This window comes from Podarcis pityusensis (genome assembly GCF_964106645.2).
Source record: "Podarcis pityusensis genome assembly, chromosome: 3".
Classification (NCBI taxonomy): domain Eukaryota; kingdom Metazoa; phylum Chordata; class Lepidosauria; order Squamata; family Lacertidae; genus Podarcis; species Podarcis pityusensis.
In genome coordinates, this window is record NC_138026.1 from 91,023,614 (window position 1) to 91,047,146 (window position 23,533).

Here is a 23,533-nt window from a genome sequence, read left to right on the forward strand (position 1 = left end):
ATCTCCAGATAATGCTCCTGTCTGAAATACTGGAGAGCCATTGGTCGTTCTGAGCTAGATGGCGCATGATCTGACACAGTATCAGGCAGCTTCCTTGGTTCCTACCTCCTGTTCCATGTTCTTCAGAATAGAGGTGGCGAAGCTCAGGACCAGAGACCAAATGTGGCCCCTGAGGTCTATCTGGCCCTCTGGACTCTTCACAAGCCACACCCCTTCTCCTCAAGGCCTCACCACTCACTAGCTCCGCTTGTCCTTCCCGTTTGGCCTAGCCTGTGTCCTTGAATTCTGATAGTGCCTCCTGCTTCTCTGGGTGGAGAGGGGGGGTGTGAGCATACATAGAAAGAAGCCGACTGTAAAACCCACGCTCATTGCTCCACCCACTTTCCCTCTGGCTCCACCCACCCTCAGCATGTGACCCAGAAGGGAATGTAGCCCTTTATCTCAGAAAGGCTCTCCAGTGCTGCTTTCAAAATTAAATCCCTGACCGTAGAACGGATGCGTTTTGCCTCTGACGTGCACCCATTTCTCATCATGCGCATACAGGTCCGCAGGTTCCCATTTCTCACACTGGATTTGCCGAAGCGTGTGACTGCTGACAACACATTATAGGACAAGAGTGCTTGCAGAGGATACATGTTTTGCCTTGGCTTACATTTAGTAATTACCAGTAAGCAGCAGCACTATGAGGAGGAGGAGCAGACAAGACAACCGCAAATAATTCTTAGCAGAGAGGTGTTTGGGAGCCCAAGAAGAGGTGGAACGGCACTGTGTGGTAACACTGCCACCTAGTGGCAAAATGGTATGACATGAGAAACTGGATCACTTGTATTCTCCTTTGATGTGCGGTTGTGGGTGTGCACATGTGCCCATTTGGGAAAATGTGGATTTTCAGACTTCACAATGCAGCCTTTTAAACAAAGCTTAATCTCACTTTTGAGGGAGTTTTTAAATCGGAATAGGTTGGAGCAACACAAGTCCAACTGCATTCTATACCAGGCAGGGTTGGAGAAGAAATTAATTTCAGTTTGCAATCCCAGGTGAAATGATCAAATTCACACTTTCCAAAACAATATGTGAAGTGAAACACTGCTATCCTTCAAAATTTGCACTTATCTGAATTTTGAGACGTACTTCTGCAACCAATGTTTACAAAAATGTATACTTATCAGGGGGGAAGTGTGCATTAAAAAATGATGATATTGGTGAAAATAACATACAAAAATGTGTTATGTTAGGGAAAACGGCATGCAAAAATGTGTACGTTTTGAATAAAACAGTAGCACTACACTCACTCACACACAAACACACCCTTTGTTATTATCGTTCCCTCCCTCTATTTCAGTTGCACAGGCTGTGATTGTCATTGCTTATGTAGCCAAAACACCTAAGTATATCGGCAGAACTTGGGAGCTTAAGAACCCCCGTCCCCAGAAAAGAAAACACAATGAGGACCAAGAGTGCTCAGTGTCCAGGAAATGCTGAATAACTGCTAGAATATAAAAAGAAGAATATCAGAGAGGGGAGAGAAACTGGAACAACCAGAATCCTGAAGAGGGAGCACTCTATGCTGCAACATTGTGTTGCAGGCCCGACTTGTATGATAAAAAGCCGCTCACCAGAGGTATGCCTATTTAAAATATCGCAGTAAACTGGACTCATTAGAGACAATGCCATATAGCCAGATGGAGCGTCTATGTTTGCAGGGTTTAGGGCATATTTCCAATATTAAGGTGCTGGTGATAAATGATACGAGGCGGCCATCATCGTTAGAAGTCGTGCTTGTGAGCAGCAACTAACCAGCCAGTTCCAGAAAAAATGCTTCCTTTTTCAAAGGCAAGTGTTTTAGCCGCGAAGCAGTGAATGCGCTGGCAGTGAACCTAAGAACTTGAGAAAAGTTCTGCTGGATCAGTTCAAAGGCCCGTCTAGTCCAGCTTCTTCCCAGATGCCACTGGTAATCTCACAAGCAGGGCCCAACCCACCTGCAGTTCCCAGAAACTGGTATGAATGTGGCATGCCATCTCTTTTTTCCCTCAGCGAGCAGAAATTAAGGTTTTTAAGAAGTATTTTTTGCCAGTCCTAAATACACGACAGAGAAGAAAATCTCATCGGTATCCACAGTGGTCTCTTTCCGCTTAAAACTATGCCATATGGATAGCTGACCTACTAACAGGGGAGAGGCAGGGAGGGTCATGGGCAGTGCTTTTTTTCTATTAAAAATGTTTAGGGGTATTCTCATTTTTACTCAAGAAAATCACCATTTTATAGTTCAAATCGGGAAAAATAAATGGACAAAAGGCTGCCATCGGAGGTGGCAACAGAACTGGCGATTCACCGTGCTAGAGAATAAACTATTTTTTTTTTTAATTGTTTCTTCTCCTGTTAGATTCACAAAATGTTTAGGGATATGCGTATCCCTGCGTACCCCCAGGGAAAAAAGCACTGGTCATGGGACAATTAGCTGAGCAGTCATTCTATAGGCATTTGAGAAACCCTGCACTGGGGGCAGAGGGGAGAGAAGCAAAGAGGTAATTTCATTAAAGTACCAGAATTCTCCATCGTCATCATTCTTCCGCAGCAAAATCTTCTCCTTTGGGCTGAGCTGCTCCCATTTCCCAGAGCTAAAGGGACAGGAAGAAAAGAGCTTTGTTTAAAACAGGAACCCACTCGGCTTTGTTGCAGAATAGGCCACTATTCTGCCTTGCCTGCTCTTTACGGGCATTTATTTAATATTACAGTCACCAATATCAGAGACTAGAGACGTGACCAAATTTCTGCAGTGGGGAGAAGAAATTATCCAGCCGTTGGTCAGGGATGGACCTCACCATCAGAGGAAGGGGTGTGTGGTGTGGGTGGTCCGCCCTGAGAGGGGTGACAAAATGCCTGGTGGCACTCAGCACGGAGTCTGCAGTGCGCCCGAGCCACGCGTCTCTCCTGGCGGTGACTCAGTGGCTTGGGCACCCGCAGGCTCCATGCTGCCACAAACAGTTCGCCCACTGCCTCCCCCCCAGCCATAGGGCGGCTGAGTGGGAGGAGACAGGCAGACTCCTCGGAGGCCCCACAGAGCGTCCTGCCCCAGCTCGCCCCACCCCGCGGGCAGCTGGCCCCGCCCCTGGGCGCAGGGCACGCGTGCCACCCCAGGCGCCCAATCTGCTTGCTCCGCCTCTGCACAACGCTTTCTTCTCCCCTGCGTTTTTTCAGTTTTATTTTGCTGACGCCGCAATCATCAACATCAGCAACCATTTTGCAGCCTCCAGAATGCCCTGGACTTGGCACCCTTCTTGCAGGAGAGGGGGTGCAAACTGTGACCGCCACCCCCAGAAATAATGATGCTAGAGAATGTGGGAAGATGTCTTATACGGCGTCAGATCCTTGGTCTATCTAGCTCAGTTTACCTTACCTTACCCATCTAGCTCAATACTGCTCACAGAGAACGGCAGTGGTTCCCCAGGATTTCAGGCAAGGAACATTTCCAGTCCTACCTGTAGATGCCGAAATTTGAACCTTTGACCTTCTGCATGCAAAGCAGGCACCCTACTACCAAGCTATGGTGCTTCCCTTCAATAGTCAGGATTTTTTTGGTATAGTTTTAACTCCTTTTTTATTTTATTGAATTGAGCCTCCTGTACAAGTCTTACAGGCAACTGTAATTAAGTGGTAAATAAATTGTCGAAATAAAATAAATAAGCTCAACTCTGTCCACTTGGCTTGCCCTTCTCAGTGTGACAGCACCATATTCACATCTCATGCAGTTGTTGGGATCAGTATCTGCCTGCAGGTGGCACTGTGGGTTCATCTCTATAAACCATAACCTCTTTTTTCTTTTTTTCTTTTTTTTTTTGCTCAGAAACGCACCTGTCACTCCAATCTCCTTTCCATTCAACTTTTCCCCAGGGATTTCTCAGTCTCACTAAATTCTCGGGTCCATGTTTGCAAGTCACCTGTACAGAAACAAAAAACAGATTGCCTTAACCGGGGTTACAACCTCCTTTCCCAGCTGCTCTGGTGACATATAAAAACATTGCAGGTACAATTTAAGGAGCCAATTTTGGCCTATGAGGTGCTCAGCAACCTGGTCCCTCCAAGACAGTGCCTTTTCCTCTGACCTTTGGTCAGAATCACACTGACAAAAGGAACATAGGGAGATGCCTTGCTCAAAAAATCCCAGTGACCGTTCTCAATGGAGATGCACTGGAGAGAAAATAGAACAATTGCCAGGGAGTCAAAGAGAACTCACCTAATACTGCTTTCTGGACTGGACCATGAAGGTAGTAAAGGTACCACTGCAATACAGTGCCTCCAATGCCTATTCCATACAGGCAATCCAGAAGGGTACCATAGCCAAGGCTATCAAAAGCTGCTGAGAGATTGAGTAATAAAAAGATGGTCTTACTCCCCCTGCCCCTCTCCTGAAAGAGCTCAAACAGGGCGCCCAAGGTGAAACAATATACGCTGGACATTTCAAACTACCAACATGGAGTGAAAAATCGAGACTGTGCAACAAAACAACACAAAACTCAATGCTACGCAACAGAATGATTGCTAATGCACACGGCCAGACTCATTCCTCTGGGGCGGCTTGCTTAATTGGGGGGGGGGGGGAGTATTTAACAATGGTCAGGGATGATGGGCATTACAGTTCAACAGTGCATGGGGGCCACAAGTTCCCCACCCCTGCCGTAAAAAGAACATTGGTTTGTACATGATTGATAATTAAAAGCAGGGGATTTTATCAGCATTTCCCCAACTGGGGTTAAACACACAAGTGGCAAGAGTTAAAAGGTGCGTAGACCAGAGACTGGTCACCTGATGCATTTTATGGAAGAAAACACTGAACTCCTCAACCTTCCCCTTTCCACAGACCTGCTTTCAGCTTTAAACCCGGCTCCGCTTAGCATGCACATGTGAGCCTCTCTGTCAGCAGAGCCTCATGAATCAATTACAGCCTTTGATTTACACATGGGCCCAGCTATTATCCTCTATGTTTTATTCATGCCATTAAAAGGAAGCACAGCTCGTGGAGAAAGAAACCATTCTGATGCGCTCATCATCTTCAATAAGGCCTGATAATATTTAAAGCAAGGGCAGAAGTGTATGTCAAATGTACCCTACAGCCCTGCTTTTGTCCAAGGTATTGTGAGACTGTAGATCAGCCTGCCCCAACCTGGTGCCCTCCAGATGTTGAGAGCTGGAGGCCAAATCGTCTGGAGGGCTGGCTGGGGAAGGCTGATCTAAAATCAGTGGCATTCATGTTCAGACAGAGCAGCTGCACCATTCAGACTTTCTCTCCGCCCCCACACACCCTGAGCTGTCACCTCTGCCATATACCTGCTACTCCTGAGGACCGAGAACCACCCTTGTGGTTAGGGTGGTCCTGTGTCCTACTTTAAAGTGCCCAGTTTGAAGGACTATCAGAGGATGCCACAAGACTCAGGGGTTTCCAGATCCATCCAGGGTGCCATTGTTCAATTTCACCTACGGCTGCAAAATGTTACAGGCAGTGCTTGTTTTCTAAAAAAAAATATGTTTAGGAGTACTTTCATGTTCCTACTCATATTAAAATACTGCCCCTCGATGAGGCCAAACTTCAATTCACAAAATGTTTAGGGGTATGCGTACCCCCAGAAAAAAAAAGGACTGGTTATGGGCATTGCCTTGGCGTGAAGCAGTGGGAGAATAGGCTTCAACCTAAAATAATGTTGTTGTTGTTGCTGTTGATGATGATGATGATGATGATGAAGATTATAAAACCATAGCTGAAACTACAAAAAAAAGGTGGAACTTACTTTTCGAATGCCAGTCACAGTGTAGGCATGGCCAGACACTAATCCATTTGACAGGACGTTTCTTTCCTGGAGCGAAGGGCATAAAAACATTTAGCTATGCTGTAAACCAGGAAGTGCCAACCCTGTTGGGCCCATTTGCAAAACACTGCAGAAATTTGATCACATCTCTAGTCTCTGATACAGTGGTACCTCGGGTTAAGTACTTAATTAATTCCGGAGGTCCATTCTTAACCTGAAACTGTTCTTAACCTGAAGCACCACTTTAGCTAATGGGGCCTCCCGCTGCTGCCACACTGCCGGAGCATGATTTCTGTTCTCATCCTGAAGCAAAGTTCTTAACCCGAGGTACTATTTCTGGGTTAGCGGAGTCTGTAACCTGAAGTGTATGTAACCTGAAGCGTATGTAACCCGAGGTACCACTGTATTATGGTGACCATTTTTATGCTACTCAATATATGGTGAGAGAGAGAGAGCAGAAAACTAAAGTGAGTAAACAGGAGTAGTTTCCATTGGGTTTACTGTAAATGCCACTCACAGTTTGCACTAAACACCTCAGCAAACTTCCTGCTTTGTCTATTTTGACATTAGGGGGTGACTCACCTTCCATATAAAGAAAAGTATTCAGGAAAGAAAAACTACAGATTATCGAGTTGAGGCACAGAAATAGAGGTTTACAAGATGGTGCTTGCTATGGAGAGACACTTCCTTTTGCCAACATGAAAAACTCAGGGTCAAAAGGGAAGCTGCATATTTAAGTGAAATAGCTTTAGGTGCTTCTGCAAGACATATTCCCAAAAGCAAATATCTATCATCTTATGTGGGACGGCCCAGTGATGAAAGCTTTTGGGGAGTCTGTTTTTGTAGACTCATCAAAATATTTCTAGAGACCAGTAGTGATATTGGAGTACCTTCAGTATACTAAATGGCAATCCATCTGTTAACAGCAGTGAAACTGATGATACACCAGAATCAGAAATGCCCTTCTCCACCTTCCATTGATTTGCTGCTAAGTATGGCGTGACATATGGCTTGTATGATGGAACTGATCATATGATAGAACTGACTAATTGAATTGGGTTAAGAGAAGGCGTACAAAAAAATGGTTGCAAAAGAGAGTTTGTGTATACTATATTAGAACAATAGCAATTAAGATTCGGTAGAGCCATTTTCTATATTAGGGGGGATTTACCGTATTTTTCCATGTATAAGACTAGGTTATTTTATTAAAATATTGTGCTAAAAACTTGGGGTCGTCTTATACATGGATAGTGGAGAGGTGGGACGGGGGATTGGTAGCTGCTGCAAGCAGGATATTGTTCGTGGCGTTTTTGCGGGTGATTGGCAGGTGCTGCAAGGTCCACTGGCTATTGGCTGCTGCGGCAATTGGGTGGGCAATCGGTGCTTGCTTTTGGCAAGAGATTGGTGGCTTTGCCGATGTGTGTTCGATTGGCTGTTGCGTTCCTACAGGAGAGCGATTTTTGGCAACCCCCCCAAAAGCCCAACAAGTCTGGGCAATCTCCCCCCATTTTCTCCATTTAGAGTCCCCAAAAGAGGGGGTGTCTTATACATGGGGGCGTCTTATACAAGGAAAATCACAGTAGTAATGTGTATAGGAGGGAATTATTTCTGGGAAAGGGCCAAATCTGTTTCCCATTTTGATATCAACAACACAAAACCCAGTGTAGTACATTGATTTTGGCCCAGGACAGATGGGTTCGTATCCCTGCTTGGCATAGAAGCTCACTGGGTAAACTCTAGGTTGGATTAATATAATGTGTTATACATGCGGCTGCCTTTGAAGATACAGTGGTACCTCGAGTTACATACGCTTCAGGTTACATACGCTTCAGGTTACAGACTCCGCTAACCCTGAAATAGTGCTTCAGGTTAAGAACTTTGCTTCAGGATGAGAACAGAAATCATGCTCCGGCGGCATGGCGGCAGCAGGAGGCCCCATTAGCTAAAGTGGTGCTTCAGGTTAAGAACAGTTTCAGGTTAAGTACGGACCTCCGGAACGAATTAAGTACTTAACCTGAGGTACCACTGTACTTCAGAAACTGCAGCCGGTGAAAATATCAGCAGCTCAGTTGCTGCCTGGGGCAAGATGGTCTGAACCTTTAATACCGATCTTGGTGTAACTGTATTAACCACCACATAGTTTCTGGGCCCAATTCAGAGTAATGGTTTTGATTTATAAAAGCCTTATGTGGCTCCAGCACCTCAGAAACACCTCTCCCCACATAAACTGACCTGGACGCTGCATACCTTATCTGCCACTCTCCTGGCTGGCTGTGTCTGGCAACCCATCAGAGATCTGCTGTAGTTTGCTCTTGTCATGATATCCCAGAGGTCAGGCGGAGCTTCAGACAGCTTGATCGTCATAGTAACTCCACCTGTGAAGTCCACCAGAGCTTCTGACACTTGCCCAATCTGCAGGTCTTCATAAGAGCCACACAGCCTGTCAATAAAAATATGCCAAGCATTATAGATATATGACACTCTATTGATTATTGCAATAGGGCAGAGATGAGGAACCTTAGACCCAGGGGCCGAGTATGGCCCTCCACGCCCCCTATGCGGCCCTCCTTGAGTGTTTATGCCTGGATGGAATGCATCCTTGAACTCTGACCATGCTTGCTGCTTATCTGGATGGAAGATAGAGAGGGTGGATGGGTGGGTGTGGAAACTAGCCTACTGTACAAAGGTAAAATTCGCATTACTTGTTCCGCCCACTTTTCATGCTGGCCCCGCCCACCTTTATGCCTGTGGCCCTTGGGAGGTTGCCTAGAGAGGAATGCAGTCCTCGAGTTCGAAAAGGTTGCCCATCCCTACAATCAAGTTACAAAGGGATGAGACAAGGATGAACAGGTTATATATATATACACACACACACACACACACACACACACACACACACATATATACACAGAGAGAGAGAGAGAGAGGGTCATACCTCAGGTTAATGTTCTTCGGGTTGAGCGTTTTCAGGTTACGCTCCACAGTGACCCAGAAATAACGGAGTGCATTACTTCTGGGTTTCGCCGCTCACGCATGTGCAGACGCACAAAATGATGTCACGCGCATGCGTGAAAGCAGTGAATCGCAACCAGCACAGGTTGCGTTCGCTTCAGGATGCAAAGGGACTCTGGAATGGATCCCGTTCGCATCCAGAGGTACCACTGTATATGGACCCCATTTCATAGCGAGATTCAATGTGGAATGCAGGAAGGCCCACTTACTTGGCATAAGCCTTTTCCAGAAGAGCTCCCCAGTACAGGTTCTTATAAACGGAACTGAGAAAAACAAGCTGTCCGGCTTCGTTCACTGGCAGTCGGTCATCGACTACCACATCAACCCATTCGCCAAAATGCCAGAACTGGGAAAGAAAAGAGGGCATGAATCTTCTTCAGCAGGTGATCACGTTTCTAAGAGGCCATTCTTAAAGAGAGGACTGAAGCCATGACTCAGCTATAGCCCTGACATGCCTTCACACTTAGTCATCATCGACCCATCAGCTGGTGCTTTAGGAAAACATGAGGAGATTTTTCTGACTTACTGCTTCAGCGTGATAGATGGATGACTGAGAGAAGTAGACCAGAGACAAAAAGAGCAAAACAAGAGCAGAAGAGCTTGGATCATACAAGCCCCAGCTGTGCCACCAGGGCGTGGGTTTGGAAACGCGGCAAGGGCGTCGGCTTCAAACAGGAGCACTGAACTTCATCGAATGGCCACAATGGATAGTCAAATTCAAACACAAGGCTTCATCTCACAAAGGTGGTTTTTGCCTTTGAATGCTCAGAATACCTATGAAAGTGATTACACAACCCGAATTGGACAGCATGGGTTGGATCCTGCTTGAAAACAGCGAAACCTGAAAGCACCTTAGGAGACCTTTGCCGTATCAGCTTTGCCGAGGGTGATGCTTACCTTGAAATGGAATATCCCAGCATACTTCTTCCTCTCAAAGCTTTGGTTCATGGGCACGACCCGAGACAAGATATCTGGGTGAAATGATAACGCTTCCACGGCAGCCAGAAACCAGCAGTCCTCTATTCAAAACACGACAACATAAAATAACTGCATGTAAACAGCATTATTAACATCATTATTAGCATTTATTCATCTTTTTTAATTTCATAAGGAGTGACCCAAAGCAACTTACATAGCTATGCAAACATTAAAAGCAAGCATAAAACCGGAATAAAATACAAACCTATTTCAGAGGACTTAAGCAATGTAAGTTTGAATACTTATTAACTATATCGTTAGCATGTAACTGGATAATTTAGAACAGGCTTGTTTTGGTGCCTGCCTTATTATGTAGACCTGATTTCACATTCAAGGGTGATTTTGCCACTTCTTTATTGAACTTAAAATTAGATTAGGGAGCAAACCTTCCATGAAACAGAGCACTTTGGAATTATGTGCCAGTACCTAAAATTTTATTCTGCCTCCGCACAATTTCCATCCATGCAAATATCCGTGTTGAAATGTTTGGCCTGGAACCCAACAGGGCATGAGTGAAGGGTTTTCCCCTTAAATTCATTTTATTCTATCATGCGTAAAATATAAACAAAAAACAACAAATGTAGAAATTGTATTGTTGGATTAGCTCTGCTGGTTCTGTCTAGCTACTTATGGATCAAGGTCTGATGTTCAATCTGGTGTCTCAGGTAGGAGGGCTGGGGGAGAGGTCTGCCTGAGAATGGGGCAATATTGTACAAAATACAGCAGAAAACCCGAGAAGTAATCCAGTGCATATTTGTTTGGAAGCAGATCTTTTCGTGTTCAATGGGGTTTACTCCCTAGTAAGAGGGTTTAGGATTCCAGGAGATACTTGTGACACGCAGACAAAGGTCCTTACCTATCACTCCTTGGCACAGATCAAGCCTTTTTTTGTTCGAAGCGTAAAACACTGGGGTCCTATGCAGTTCCTGAAAGGTTAAAAGAAAATAGCAGTCTTATAAGGAAATGCCAAGCCAGAAGGTTTCATACATTCATGCCATACCCCTCAACCTTCCCAATTTGAGCTGGTTGTCCCAGAATTACAGAAGCCATCCTGGCTTCTGATTGGATGCCAAAATGTCCCATATTTTTTGTCCAGTGCCCTTGCATGAGTCAGTTGCCTTCCATGAGAGCTCAGGACCAAAAACCGAGCATCCCAATTTTGAAGAGCGGTATGCCATTCAATGGAAAACAAGGCCTGTGAAACCACTGTGAGAATAACACCCTGTGGCCTAATGGCAGTTTTGTACAAAGTGCTCCCTTTGTGTGCAAAGTAGGGATGTCAGAGAATTCCAACAGAAACAAGAGCAGAAATTGCTACTGTTTGCTTACCCATCCCTGTGTGTCTTAGGTGTTGTCAAATGCAGCCTGATTCACGCTTTCTATGCACAAAGCATATGTTCTACCCATGAGCCACAGGCCATCCATCCAATCCCTCTGAGAATGTGGCGTGCAGCTCTCCAAACCAACCCTTTCCGGAAATTTCCATCACTTACCAGTGGTCTTTTCCACAGCAACCTCTGAGGTAGTTTCTGGAGCAATGGTCCCTTTCCAATGGACCTAATATCGGCTGGGAAGAACTCGTCCTCAAACAGGCATCCTTTCTTCAAGCATTCCTCCAGCAAAGTTTGGTAATTCTGCTGGCTAAGACTGCTGGGCTTCTGAGCGGCTCCCATTTCGCACGTAGGCCACTGACGACGACTCTTCTTCCTCCATGAGTGCAGGACAGGGAAAAGAGCCATGGCAGAGGTGGACAGGGGAACCTGACAGGATTTGTCCCTACAGGGACTGGGATATTTCGTTCTAGCTTCCTCCTGAAGATGAAAGTCTTCCTCAATGCAATGTGCACCTATGGGAAATAATGTAAAAAGTCAGCAAGTGAATTAAAAATGTACAGGATAGCACATTAATGATTAAACTAAGTTATTTTTCGATGATACGTCTTAGAAGCTAGCTGGATTTGCAGAAAGATGAACTTAATTCATAAGTATACAGAACCAGTGAGTGGTTTAGCAGTGTAAGCTATCCTCATAGGAATAATCATAAGAATATTAAGATAAAAATAAGAACAGCTAAAAACACTGCTGGGGTCGGGAAGCAACCATTAAAAAACAATTAAACACTGATAGAATTAACTCACTCTCTCTCTCTCTCATCTGCTAAAAAAACATACAGATAATTACAATAAAAATAGCACAGCACCAGCCCTTTCATTAAAACCAGTCAGTTCTCCAAAGCCTGTTGGTATAAGAAAGTCTTTGCCTGCCAGCAGAACAACAGCAAGGAGGGAACCAGTCTATCTTCTCTAGGGAGGGAGTTCCAAATTGTGGGAGCCGCCACCGAGAAGGCCCTCTCCCATGTCCCCCCCTGTGATGGTGGCGGGTCTGAGAGAAGGGCCCCCCGTGAAGATCTCAAAATGCAGACAGTTTCATATGAGTGAATATGGGTTTTCAGATCGCTTGGACATAAGCCATCGCTTTATAGGTTATAAACAACACTTTGGCGGAAACTAGCTAGCAGAACTGTTATAACCAGCTCGCTCTAACCAGCCCTGGTCAACAATCTGGCTGCTGCTCTTTGAGCCAGTGAAAGTTTCTGAGCACTTTTCAAAAGCGGTTCCACGTAGAGTACGTTGCAGTAATCCACATGGGATGTAACTGTGTCACTGTGGACAAATCAGACATCTGAATGGCCCATCTAGTCCAGCATCGTGTTCTCATAGTGGCCAACCAGATGCCTGTGGGAAACCTGCAAGTAGGACCTGATCCTACCCCCCTCCTTTGGCTTCTGGTATTCAGAAGCATTACTGCCACTGACCGTGGAGGCAGAGCAGAGCCATCATGGCCTGAACTGCAAACTGTCTCTTTTCAACCATCACAACCTAGGTATGAAATTTAAAAAGCAAGAGGTATATTTACTTTCCAGAGAACAAAGCAGTGCAGCATAATAGTTAAGAGTGTTGGACTAGGGACTCAGCTAGATTGGTAAAGAAAAAGTGTTTTATATGCATTGTATATGACTTGCCGATCAGAAGGTCGGCGGTTCGAATCCCCGCGACGGGGTGAGCTCCCGTTGCTCAGTCCCAGCTCCTGCCAACCGAGCAGTTCGAAAGCACATCAAAGTACAAGTAGATAAATAGGTACCGCTCCAGCGGGAAGGTAAACAGTGTTTCTGTGCGCTGCTCTGGTTCGCCAGAAGCAGCTTAGTTATGCTGGCCACATGACCTGGAACCTGTTTGCGGACAAAGGCCGGCTCCCTCAGCCAATAAAGCGAGATGAGCGCCGCAACCCCAGAGTCGGCCACGACTGGACCTAACGGTCAGGGGTCTCTCTACCTTTTTACATGCGATATAACACCGTGACACCAGATGGCACTGTGGAGTCCCGTCTTTCCCAACCGGATTTCCCTGTATGAGTTTACAGCACATTTAACCGAAACGCTTCTTTGATGTGTCTAGATCCAGCCTAGGACAGGGGGGAGACCTCAGTTCAAGTTCTTACTCAGCCCACAGCATGATCTTGGGCCTGTCACCATCGCCTACCCTGCTGGGTTGTTGTAAGGATAAATTACCCGCCCATGCCCTGCCAGGGAAATAAGTACCTCCAATGATGTTGAACATTAATAAAATAAGGATATCCTGAAGAAAATTCTAGGCTGTACAAGGAGTACTTTTAAACTGCTGGCTGGCAGGTGCTGCTGAGATCACGTTTGGTTAAAACATAGGTATTACTAGCCCAGTTCCCAACCCACCCCACAACTATATTGCAGTGAGCAGAACAAGCTAACGGCCCTAAACTAGCAGGAGCCTATAGAGGTCAGTTTGGGGAGGGAGTGTGGCTGTTACTGAGTAAAGGGCATCTGTACAACAAGCAAAAACTTGCACACAAATCAAGAACATCCCCACAAAAATTACAGTTCTGTAAATCATAAATAAATAGAAAGTGACTGCTAATCCTTAAAAAGATTCAACTTTTCCATAAAATATAGCCAAGAAGTTGAATCTTTTTAAGGAAAAGCAAAGTGAAGAAGACCGGTGCTTTTATTTATTAAGCATGTGTTCTACTTTAGCTGCTGGATGTTATAATACTTAGTTCCAAACTCCCACTGGCGTCCCCAAACTCTTGACTATGTTAATCCCAAGTATCAGTTCCTGGGATAGCTCAGCTGGTAGAGCACGAGACTCAGAATCTTAGGGTTGTGGGTTTGAGCCCCATGTTGAGCAAAAAGATTGGACTAGATGACTCTCATGGTCACTTCCAACTCTATGATTCTATGAATCCTGTTGTAACCCCAAGGATTTTAATTGTTGTAACCCGGCCTGGGACCACAGTAGTGAAGGGTAGGTAAGAAATCTACATTATTATTGTTATTATTTTTCCCCTAGCCAAATGCATTATAAATAGATTTTTGCATTACTAACAGCAGCTGTACATGTAGGGGTCATGTTATGTGCCATTTCATTTTTGACCTGAAGAGTCTGGCTTTTGCCAGAAATTATCAAGACTAAAACCATTTTTTTAATGGATGTTTCTAATAAATTTAATGGGTGAGTATATCATTTTACAACACTTGGAAAGAACCCAGTCCTCATTAAAAAGAAGTGCTTCTTGTTTGGACTTGATCATAATCATCACAGTGTGTCCCTTTGCGCATCTGTAAAACTGTCACATACATGATAGTTATTGTGCACTGTAATTATGTACAGAGGGTTATGACTAATAGTAAATATCACCCTTTTAATACTTAGGAGGTATGTAGAAAAGATATTGGCCTTGGACCAGAGAAGGAAGAAGGAGTTTGGATTTGATATCCCGCTTTATCACTACCCGAAGGAGTCTCAAAGCAGCTAACAATCTCCTTTCCCTTCCTCCCCCACAACAAACACTCTGTGAGGTGAGTGGGGCTGAGAGACTTCAGAGAGGTGTGACTAGCCCAAGGTCATCCAGCAGCTGCATGTGGAGGAGCAGGGAAGCGAACCCGGTTCACCAGATTACAAGTCCACCGCTCTTAACCACTACACCACACTGGCTGGGTTAAAGTCCTGTGTTGGTTCACATTCTATGGGCAACTTAAAATAACTTCCAGAGGGCAGTGTATCTCACTATTCTTACTATTAAATTTTATATCGCACCCTTTCTCCCAAAGGAGACCAAGGTGGCAAACACACAAGCAGTGAAGCAATTAAACCATCCCAAAACAATTCCAATACAGATGCAGACTGTTTGAATTCATGAACATGGGCGCAGGAAACAGGACCACATGCCCCTACATTTCCCCCTGTTGTCTAAATATTGGGCATCAAGGTAAAGGGGCCACATACATCTGAACAGGCATGTACATCTGGACACATGCACATCTCTTTCACATTGATGCCAAATATCAGTGGGAACTGGGGTGAGAGGAGGGAGGCTCTCTGCAGTGTGCCTCGACTTCAGGCACTTCAGAACGGGGAGCAGGGATGCCATCACCCCCATCACCACCTTCTAACAGAGTCTCACATACCCTCCAACATCCTGCTGGTCATAATTGGGTTGCTTCTTTTTTGGTCCTGAGCTCTCACGGCAGCCAATCAGCTGACTCGCGGCAGACCCAAAAGTGGGACATTCTGAGATCCAATCAGGAGCCGGGATGGCTTCGGTAATTGTGGGACGTCCTGATCAAATTGAGACAGTTGGGGGGCCTGGTCTCAGGAGAGGGGCAAATTTGTTTCCTAGAACTAGACATTGCTCTCCATAGGTGGGAGCAGATCCACCCAGGGGCATCACAAGGGGGGTGCGGTCCGCCCCGGGTGTCATGACGACGACTGCACCAATCGCGAAAATCTGCCCGCCGGGGATGCTAGGTACCCTCCCTTAAAAACTCTGGGCAACGTTCCCAAAAATTGCAATGTGGGGGAGGGGTGACAAAAAAAATTCACACCAGATACCACCTGACCTTGTTACACCTTTGAATCTACCTGCCCTGAAATCCCAACATTCTCGCAAAGCAAGTGAATCTCACCAGTTAAGTACCTTATGCCTCATTTTTTAAATGCTTGGTGGGCAGGGTGTGAAAATTATTGAGGAACCTTAGTGGCTTCTGTCCAGTCCTAAACATCTTGCCTGATCCCTGAGCTCCTGAATTGTGACTCTTGAGTCCACTGCCCAACCTGTCCACTGTTACCCTCTGAATAAAGATCCCTTTTTTACTTCGACGTAAGAACCTCTGCCTACATGTGTTGGGTATGAGCCACCAAGGGCCTTCTGGAGATCACATGACAGTGGTAGATGGGGCCAGAGGCAAAAAGGGTTGAAGTTATGAATATAATGTTTTACCTTTGCAAAATGTCTACACACTCGCACAGCTCCCTCTCTCATCCATTCAGACAAGCGAGAGTCACCAGAGTTCGAGGATGCATTTCGGCCAAGGATTTGAAGCGGAGCCGATGAGGAGGGATGTGGCCTGTGAAGAACTCTGGGGTTCTCCATGTCCGCTTTAGCAGAAGACAATCCAATAACATGACAAAGGGTTTCCCAAAACCTAGTGCTGAGCCTTATTATTATTATTATTATTATTATTATTATTATTCAATTATGGCTCATAGGATTCTAAAAGCAATCTGTTATTCAAATGTCACTGGAGCAACTTCAGGGAAGCCACATCTGTGCCACACTGCGAATGTGCTGCACTGAATGTAAACCACAGAGGAGTCAGTGAGGATGATTCAAGGAAGCTGGCCAAGCCCAGCCCGGTAAGTGACAGCAACTATGCCATCATATCTTGTGCCACTAACCCAGAAAACGGTTTCCTAGTTCCCACATATTTCCTAGTTGAAATGTGGAATGAGGGACAAAGCCAATCTCTAATCAAACAAGCCAAGTTGTATGTGGGAACAAAAACTGGTCCATTCTAATGAACCCATATCTGTAGGCCCAGAATGAAACTAACTATAGATGTTCATTTAAAACTATAGATATTTTTAATATTGGATGTTTTGCTGTGCTGCTGGAAGTCACCCAGAGTAGCAGGGGCAACCCAGTCAGATGGGAGACAAATAAATATTATTATTATTATTATTATTATTTCACTGCATCCAAATAATGCCAAGCAATGTTCTTTGTCCTAGTTCTTCTTCCAGGGAGACTTTCAGACTTTGGCTGTGATCATGCACCTGCTTAACTAGGAGTAAGTCCCACTGAATTCAGTAGCTCTTGCTTCTGCGTAGATATGCATAGGATTACACTATTTAACCCAGGGACGTGGTCCTTCAGATATTGATGGATTACAACTCCCATCATCTTTGATCACTGGCCATGCTGGCTGGGACTGATGGGAGTTGGAGGGTCACAGGTTTCCCATCCCTCTAATATTTTTTATTTAAACCTCACCCATCTGACTGGGTTGCCCCAGCCACTCTGGGCAGCTTCCAATACACAGAAATATCATACATCATACATTGAATAAAATATCAAACATTAAAAACGTCCTGTGATGGGACGATGAGCTGCTTGTGTGTAAAATCCTAGTCCCTCAGAGTTTGGTCAAGTTTGCAAACCTCTGTCTGTAACGGAGCCCCTTAAACATGGCTCCGTCAGTCGCTGGCAGATTCCGACAGTGGTTGCTTTCGGAATCGCTTCCAACATAAAAGCTCCTTAACGGAAACACGTCTTCTGGACTCTCTGCGTGACAGTTTCCGGCGAGGAGTGGGTGTCCCTACAGGAGGTCCTGAAACCTCCCCACTGTTTTCGCTGGAAGTGTCTCTGAGCCATCCCTCCAGCTCCCTTTCCCTCAGCCCAGCTCCTCTCCCCCTACTGGTTCCCTCTTCAGCTGCTGAGTCTCTCCCAACCTGTGTGAGCCCTTTCACTTCCCTTCCTTCCGATGGCAGTTCCCTGACATCCACCTCCCCTCCAGGGCCCCCTTCATCCCCTCTCGCCCCCTCCTCTACGGGCGGTGAGGAGGCAAAACCCCGGAATGAACTTCCTTCATCTTCCGATGTCCCGAACACTTCTCTCCACCTGTTGCGGTTCCTGGTCTCGAAGTACTCCTCCTCCTCAGAGTCCATCTCCCCTTCCCCTTCCGATTCCGAGAATCCTTCCAACTCCTCCTCCTCATCGGTGGTCCCAAAGTATTCCCTCCGGAACCTCTCCACAGGCTGAGGTTTCCTTGGGAACCTTTGATGGAACGTTTCTATCAATACCTCGTCATTGATATCTTCTGCCATTACCCAAGTGTTTTCTGACTCCGGTTCTCCTTCCCACGCTACCAAATACTCCACCTGATCCCCCTTCCATCTGGCGTCGAGGATTTCTGCCACATGGCTGCTGCATTCCCTTTCTTCTATGACCGGTCCCCGAGTGGCCATCCCTTCTCGTCCCCCCTCATACGGTGACAGTAACGACCTGTGAAATACTGGGTGCAGTTTCATGTGGTTGGGTAACCGGAGCCTGAAAGCCACTGGGTTGACCTGTTGAATGACCTCAAAGGGACCCAATCTCCTGGGTCTTAATTTCTTACAACCTCCTTTGAACGGCAACCCTTGGGTTGACAGCCACACCCTATCTCCCACCCTTATGGTTTCACCTTCCCTTCGGTTCTTGTCTGCCTGCCTCTTGTATTCTTCCTTCGCCCTTTCTAAGTTGAGTTGGAGCTGACGATGGATTGCTTCCATTTCTTCTACAAAATGCTCGGCTGCCGGGACACCCCATCTCTCCCCTTCTCCCCCTGGGAAAGCCCTGGGATGACACCCATAATTAGCCAAGAAGGGGCTCATCCCTGTGGACACATTCTCGGCATTGTTGTAGGCAAATTCCGCCAGCGCCAACTTTTCTACCCAGTCATTCTCTCTGTCATTGACATAACACCTCAGGTATTGCTGGAGGACCCCGTTTGCTCTTTCCGCCTGCCCGTTGGTTTCAGGGTGCCGGGCAGTCGAAAAGTTGACCTCCACCTGCAGTAAGCTCATGAGCTTCCTCCAGAACCTGGAAGTAAATTGTTTTCCTCGGTCTGAGACCACCCTCAATGGCACCCCGTGCAACCTAAAAATGTGTTCTACAAATAACTTCGCTGTCTCTTCCGCCGTGACTGCATGCGAGCAGGCTACAAAGTGGCACATCTTTGTTAGTAGGTCTACCACCACCATGATGGCTGTTTTCCCCTTGGACTTCGGCAGATCAGTCATAAAATCTATCGACACTGCCTCCCAAGGTCGTTCTGGGGTTGGTAAGGGTTCTAATAGCCCCGCCGGTGCCCGCCTCTCCCCTTTGGCTCGCTGGCATTGCTCACACCCTCTTACATACTCCCGTACATCTTCCCTCACCTTAGGCCACCAAAATTCCCTGGTGACCAACCACATGGTTTTGTGTTGTCCAAAATGCCCCGCCGTGGGGCTGTCGTGCAACTGCTTGAGTACCCTCCCCCTTAAGTCTCCTTCAGGGATATACAGTGCCCCTTTGTAATACAAAGCTCCATTTCTTTCCTCGAAACCCCCTGGTTCCTCTCCCTCACCCCTAAGACCTCTGAGCTTATTCTGGGCGTATTCATCATTCTCTGTTTCCTCTACCAGTTCTCTTTGTCCCACCAATGCCGCCCCACACACCCAGCGGTCCTCTGGAATGACATGTCTCTCTTCGGGTGCTCCCTCCCCCTCCAAATATTCAGGTTTGCGTGAGAGAGCGTCCGCCCTAATGTTCTCTGGGCCTGGCACGTAACAAATCTCAAAGTTAAATTTGGAGAACTCCTGGGCCCATCTCACTTGCCGTTGGTTGAGCACTCGTGCCGTCCTCCAATACTCTAGGTTCTTGTGGTCAGTGCACACTTGCACCTTATGTTGTGCGCCAATTAGCAGGTGCCTCCATCTCCGGAACGCCTCATGAATGGCTAGTAGTTCTCGGTCATACACCGTGTAGTTCCTCTCGGATTTGTTCAGCTTTCGCGAAAAAAAGGCACACGGTCTCCACTCTGACTCCTCCTTCCCTGGCTGCAGAAGCACCGCCCCAATAGCTCTGTCTGATGCGTCAGTTTCCACTCTCATCGGTTTTTGTAAATCCACATGCAGGAGTTGTTGTTCCGAGGCGAAGGCCCTTTTTAGTTCCTCAAATGCTCGCTCCGCCTCCTCAGTCCAAACGAACTTCTTCTTACTGCTGAGACAGTCCGTAATGGGCACCGTCAGGTGGGCAAAGTTTCGGATGAACTTACGATAGAAGTTCCCAAATCCTAGGAACCTCTGCACATCCTTCCTTGTTTTGGGTGTTTTCCATTCCAGCACCGCCTGGACCTTGCCGGGATCCATGGCCAATCCCTTGTCTGACAGGCGATACCCCAGGAATTCCACCTCCTTGGTATGAAACTGACACTTCTCCAGTTTCACCCACAGCTGGTTGGCTTGCAGCCTGCTCAACACTTCTCTGACGTCTCTCACATGCTGCTCCTCATTCTCAGAATACACCAACACGTCGTCTAAGAAGGCCACACAATTCTTGTAAAGCAAAGGCCCCAGGACGTGGTTCATAAACGATTGAAAGCACGCGGAGCCTCCTTGTAGGCCGAAGGGCATAACTAAATATTCAAATGCCCCCAAAGGGGTGAACATGGTGGTTTTCCATTCACCCCCCTTCCTTATTCGTATCAGGTTGTACGCCCCCCTTAGGTCCAGTTTAGTAAAAATCTTTCCCTTCCTGACCCTTGTCAAAATGTCGTCAATCCTGGGCATAGGGAAAGCCACTGGTTCTGACACTGCATTTAAGGCCCTGAAGTCACACACAAGCCTCGGCTTGTTCGTGTTTTTTTTATCCACAAAAAACACTGGGCTGCCCCCCACCGCCCTGGACTCTCTGATGAACCCTCTCTTCAGGTTCTTGTCAATGAACTCTCTTAGCTCCTGCATCTCTCTGTCTGACATGGCGTACAGCTTGCCTACAGGGAGCTGTGCCCCAGGGAGTAAATTGATTTGACAGTCAAAGGGTCTATGCGGGGGTAGTTGGTCAGCTTCCCTTTCGCTGAAGACGTCGCGGAGATCTGCGTATTGTCGTGGTACCTTCACGTTCTCCGTTACTTCAGTCCCTGCTAGGGTGGCTTGGGCCCCTGCCAAACCCTTTCCCTCTTTGCAGTGTTCTAAGCAATGTGCTGAACCAAAAGAAACCACTCTCTGATGCCAGCCCACCAGCGGATCATGTAACGCTAGCCAGCTCATCCCCAATATAATGGGAGCTCCTCCCAAGGTGGCCACATTAAACGCTATCAGTTCGGTGTGCCTTGCCACCTTCATTATCATTGGGACGGTCTGCAAGGTGACTTCTCCTCCCAACAGCTCCCTGCCATCGATCGTGGTCACCTGCAGGGGGTTGCTTAAAGGGATCGTCTGTATCTGGTGTTCAGCTGCAAACTCTTTGCTCATGAAATTGCAGGAGCTGCCTGAGTCCAACAGCGCCTTTATCTTTAGAGGGTGTCCGTTTGGCAGCTCTAGCGCCACTTCTATCACTAGGGCGGGTTTAGGAGGTTCTGGCGTGGGCACTTTCACTGCTCTTTGGCCTGGCTGCTGTGCCCCGACGGTGGCAGCCAGGCGTTGGCTTTTACTTGCTTCGGTATTTCTTCCTCTCTTCCCTCCACAGCTCCTACCATCCCTTGCCATTCCTTCCTCTGGGGGCAGACTCTGGCAAAGTGACCTGGCTGTTGGCAGAGATAGCATTTCCGGGCGCCTTTTCCCTCCTTCTTTCCCCCCTCACTGGGCTTTGAAACTGCGCGCGCGCGCGCTGTTCCGATTTCCATCGGCTCTGCCGGCGGGAAAGTTGGCTCTGGAATGTCTGGAATGCGGAACTCCTTCCAACGTTCCCCCTTCCCTTCCCGCCTCTCCAATGCTCTCGCCTCCTGGCGCGCTCCTATGGTCAGCGCTGATTTGGTCAGCTGGTCCATAGACTCCGCCCTGGGCGCCCGGGAAAGTTCGTCTTTCACAGCCGAAGAAAGCCCTTCTTCAAAGAGCATTTGAATGGGTTCCGCCGATAGATCCCACCCCAATTTATGGATCAACATGGTGAACTCAGTCCAGTACTCACGGACAGATCGGCTCCCCTGTTTGCAAGCCATTAACTGTCTGCGGACCACTCCCTGTTCAATATCGCTGGAAAACATCAGATCCATGGCGCGAAAGAACTTCCTCGTGTCCTTTAGGACGTCACTATTCGCTGCCATCAGGGGTCTAACCCAGTCTCTCGCCCCCTTTTCAAGATGCCCAATCACGAAAGCCACTCGTGATTCCTCGTCAGGGAATTCATCAAACTGCAGATTGAGGGCATATTGCATCTCTGTCCGAAAGCCATGATAGTCTTTGGGCTCCCCCCCAAACTTCTGCACCAATCCTGGTACCTTTCTGACGAGCTGGGTGTCTTTCCCCTTTTTGTCTGCATCCTGAGCCCTCCTCTCCTCAAGCCTCGCCGTCTGCAGCGCTAGCTGGACCTCCAACACCCGGTACCTTTCTTCCAGGCTTGGACCCGCTCCAGCTCCTGCTTCTCCGGTTCCGGCTGGGTTGCTCATGATGCCTTCTCCTGCACAAGCTGCTCACGAAGACTGTCGGAATGCTGTGATGGGACGATGAGCTGCTTGTGTGTAAAATCCTAGTCCCTCAGAGTTTGGTCAAGTTTGCAAACCTCTGTCTGTAACGGAGCCCCTTAAACATGGCTCCGTCAGTCGCTGGCAGATTCCGACAGTGGTTGCTTTCGGAATCGCTTCCAACATAAAAGCTCCTTAACGGAAACACGTCTTCTGGACTCTCTGCGTGACAGTTTCCGGCGAGGAGTGGGTGTCCCTACAGGAGGTCCTGAAACCTCCCCACTGTTTTCGCTGGAAGTGTCTCTGAGCCATCCCTCCAGCTCCCTTTCCCTCAGCCCAGCTCCTCTCCCCCTACTGGTTCCCTCTTCAGCTGCTGAGTCTCTCCCAACCTGTGTGAGCCCTTTCACTTCCCTTCCTTCCGATGGCAGTTCCCTGACACGTCCCAATACAGGGCTGCCTGTAACAGCTAAAAATCTATTTTCTGGATTTGATTTGATTTTTATCTTCTAGCTTTAAAATCCAAATGCCTTGGACATATCTTAAAAACAATGTATAAATTGATGTTGATGCTTTTTGTGTTTTTAATATTTTGGTGGGAGCCTCCCAGAGTGGCTAGGGCAACCCAGTCAGATGGGCGGCATATAAATAATAACAGTATTATTATTATTATTATTATTATTATTATTATTATTATTATTAATGAAATAAATAAAAGCCAGCCAGGTAGATAAGTGAGATGAGAACATTTCGTGTTACTTGCACATGACAAAATACAAATAATAAAAAGACTTGTTCCTTTAAAAATAAATAAATTATTGTGACAAACAATCTTTCTTTGTTTTTGAGAACAGAGAGTTTTAACTGTATGTTAGCTGTACTGTATGTCTCTGTTGGGCAAATATCCATGTAGCGGGAGGGTTGAGAAGGGTGGCAGATGAGAGAATCCTAAGGAGCCATGATTTATTGTGACATAGAATGAAAACAAGTTAGACGTCAGACTGTAAAAATGCCTCACAGGATATAATGAAATACTGACTATTTGGGAGGCAACTCTGCATCAAATATACAACACTGTGTGACAGCACCGTAGCTTCATGAAACTGGGCTACTGATTAAGCAAGTCAAACAATTCGGGACAGATTTATTGCTGTTGTCAATGAGCTAAATTTATTGTTGTGGCACAATAGCAGCTTCCCCGGAAGCCAGAAACCAAAAGGCAGGATAAC

General features: G+C 46.8%; 1 protein-coding gene across 6 annotated transcripts in view; it reads right to left on the minus strand.

Annotated features, from left to right (window-relative positions):
* Positions 1-23,533, minus strand: part of LOC308473210 (calpain-14-like) — a 53,051-nt gene that overhangs the window by 23,216 nt on the left and 6,302 nt on the right. For 3 of the 6 annotated variants that reach the window (XR_013983972.1, XR_013983973.1, XM_080998521.1), the window contains exons 1-8: positions 11,285-12,251; positions 10,648-10,717; positions 9,711-9,832; positions 9,023-9,159; positions 8,034-8,241; positions 5,784-5,849; positions 3,853-3,938; positions 2,544-2,618 (exon numbers count right to left, since the gene is read on the minus strand). Coding sequence is in view for 4 of the 6 variants with exons in the window: in XM_080998521.1 (XP_080854647.1) it covers positions 2,544-2,618; positions 3,853-3,938; positions 5,784-5,849; positions 8,034-8,241; positions 9,023-9,159; positions 9,711-9,832; positions 10,648-10,717; positions 11,285-11,530 (1,010 nt within the window). In the remaining 2 variants the exon portion in view is untranslated. Of the gene's footprint in view, positions 1-2,543; positions 2,619-3,852; positions 3,939-5,783; positions 5,850-8,033; positions 8,242-9,022; positions 9,160-9,710; positions 9,833-10,647; positions 10,718-11,284; positions 12,252-23,533 lie in introns of those variants that run through there. The other 3 variants (XM_080998518.1, XM_080998519.1, XM_080998520.1) reach the window with 3 other exon arrangements.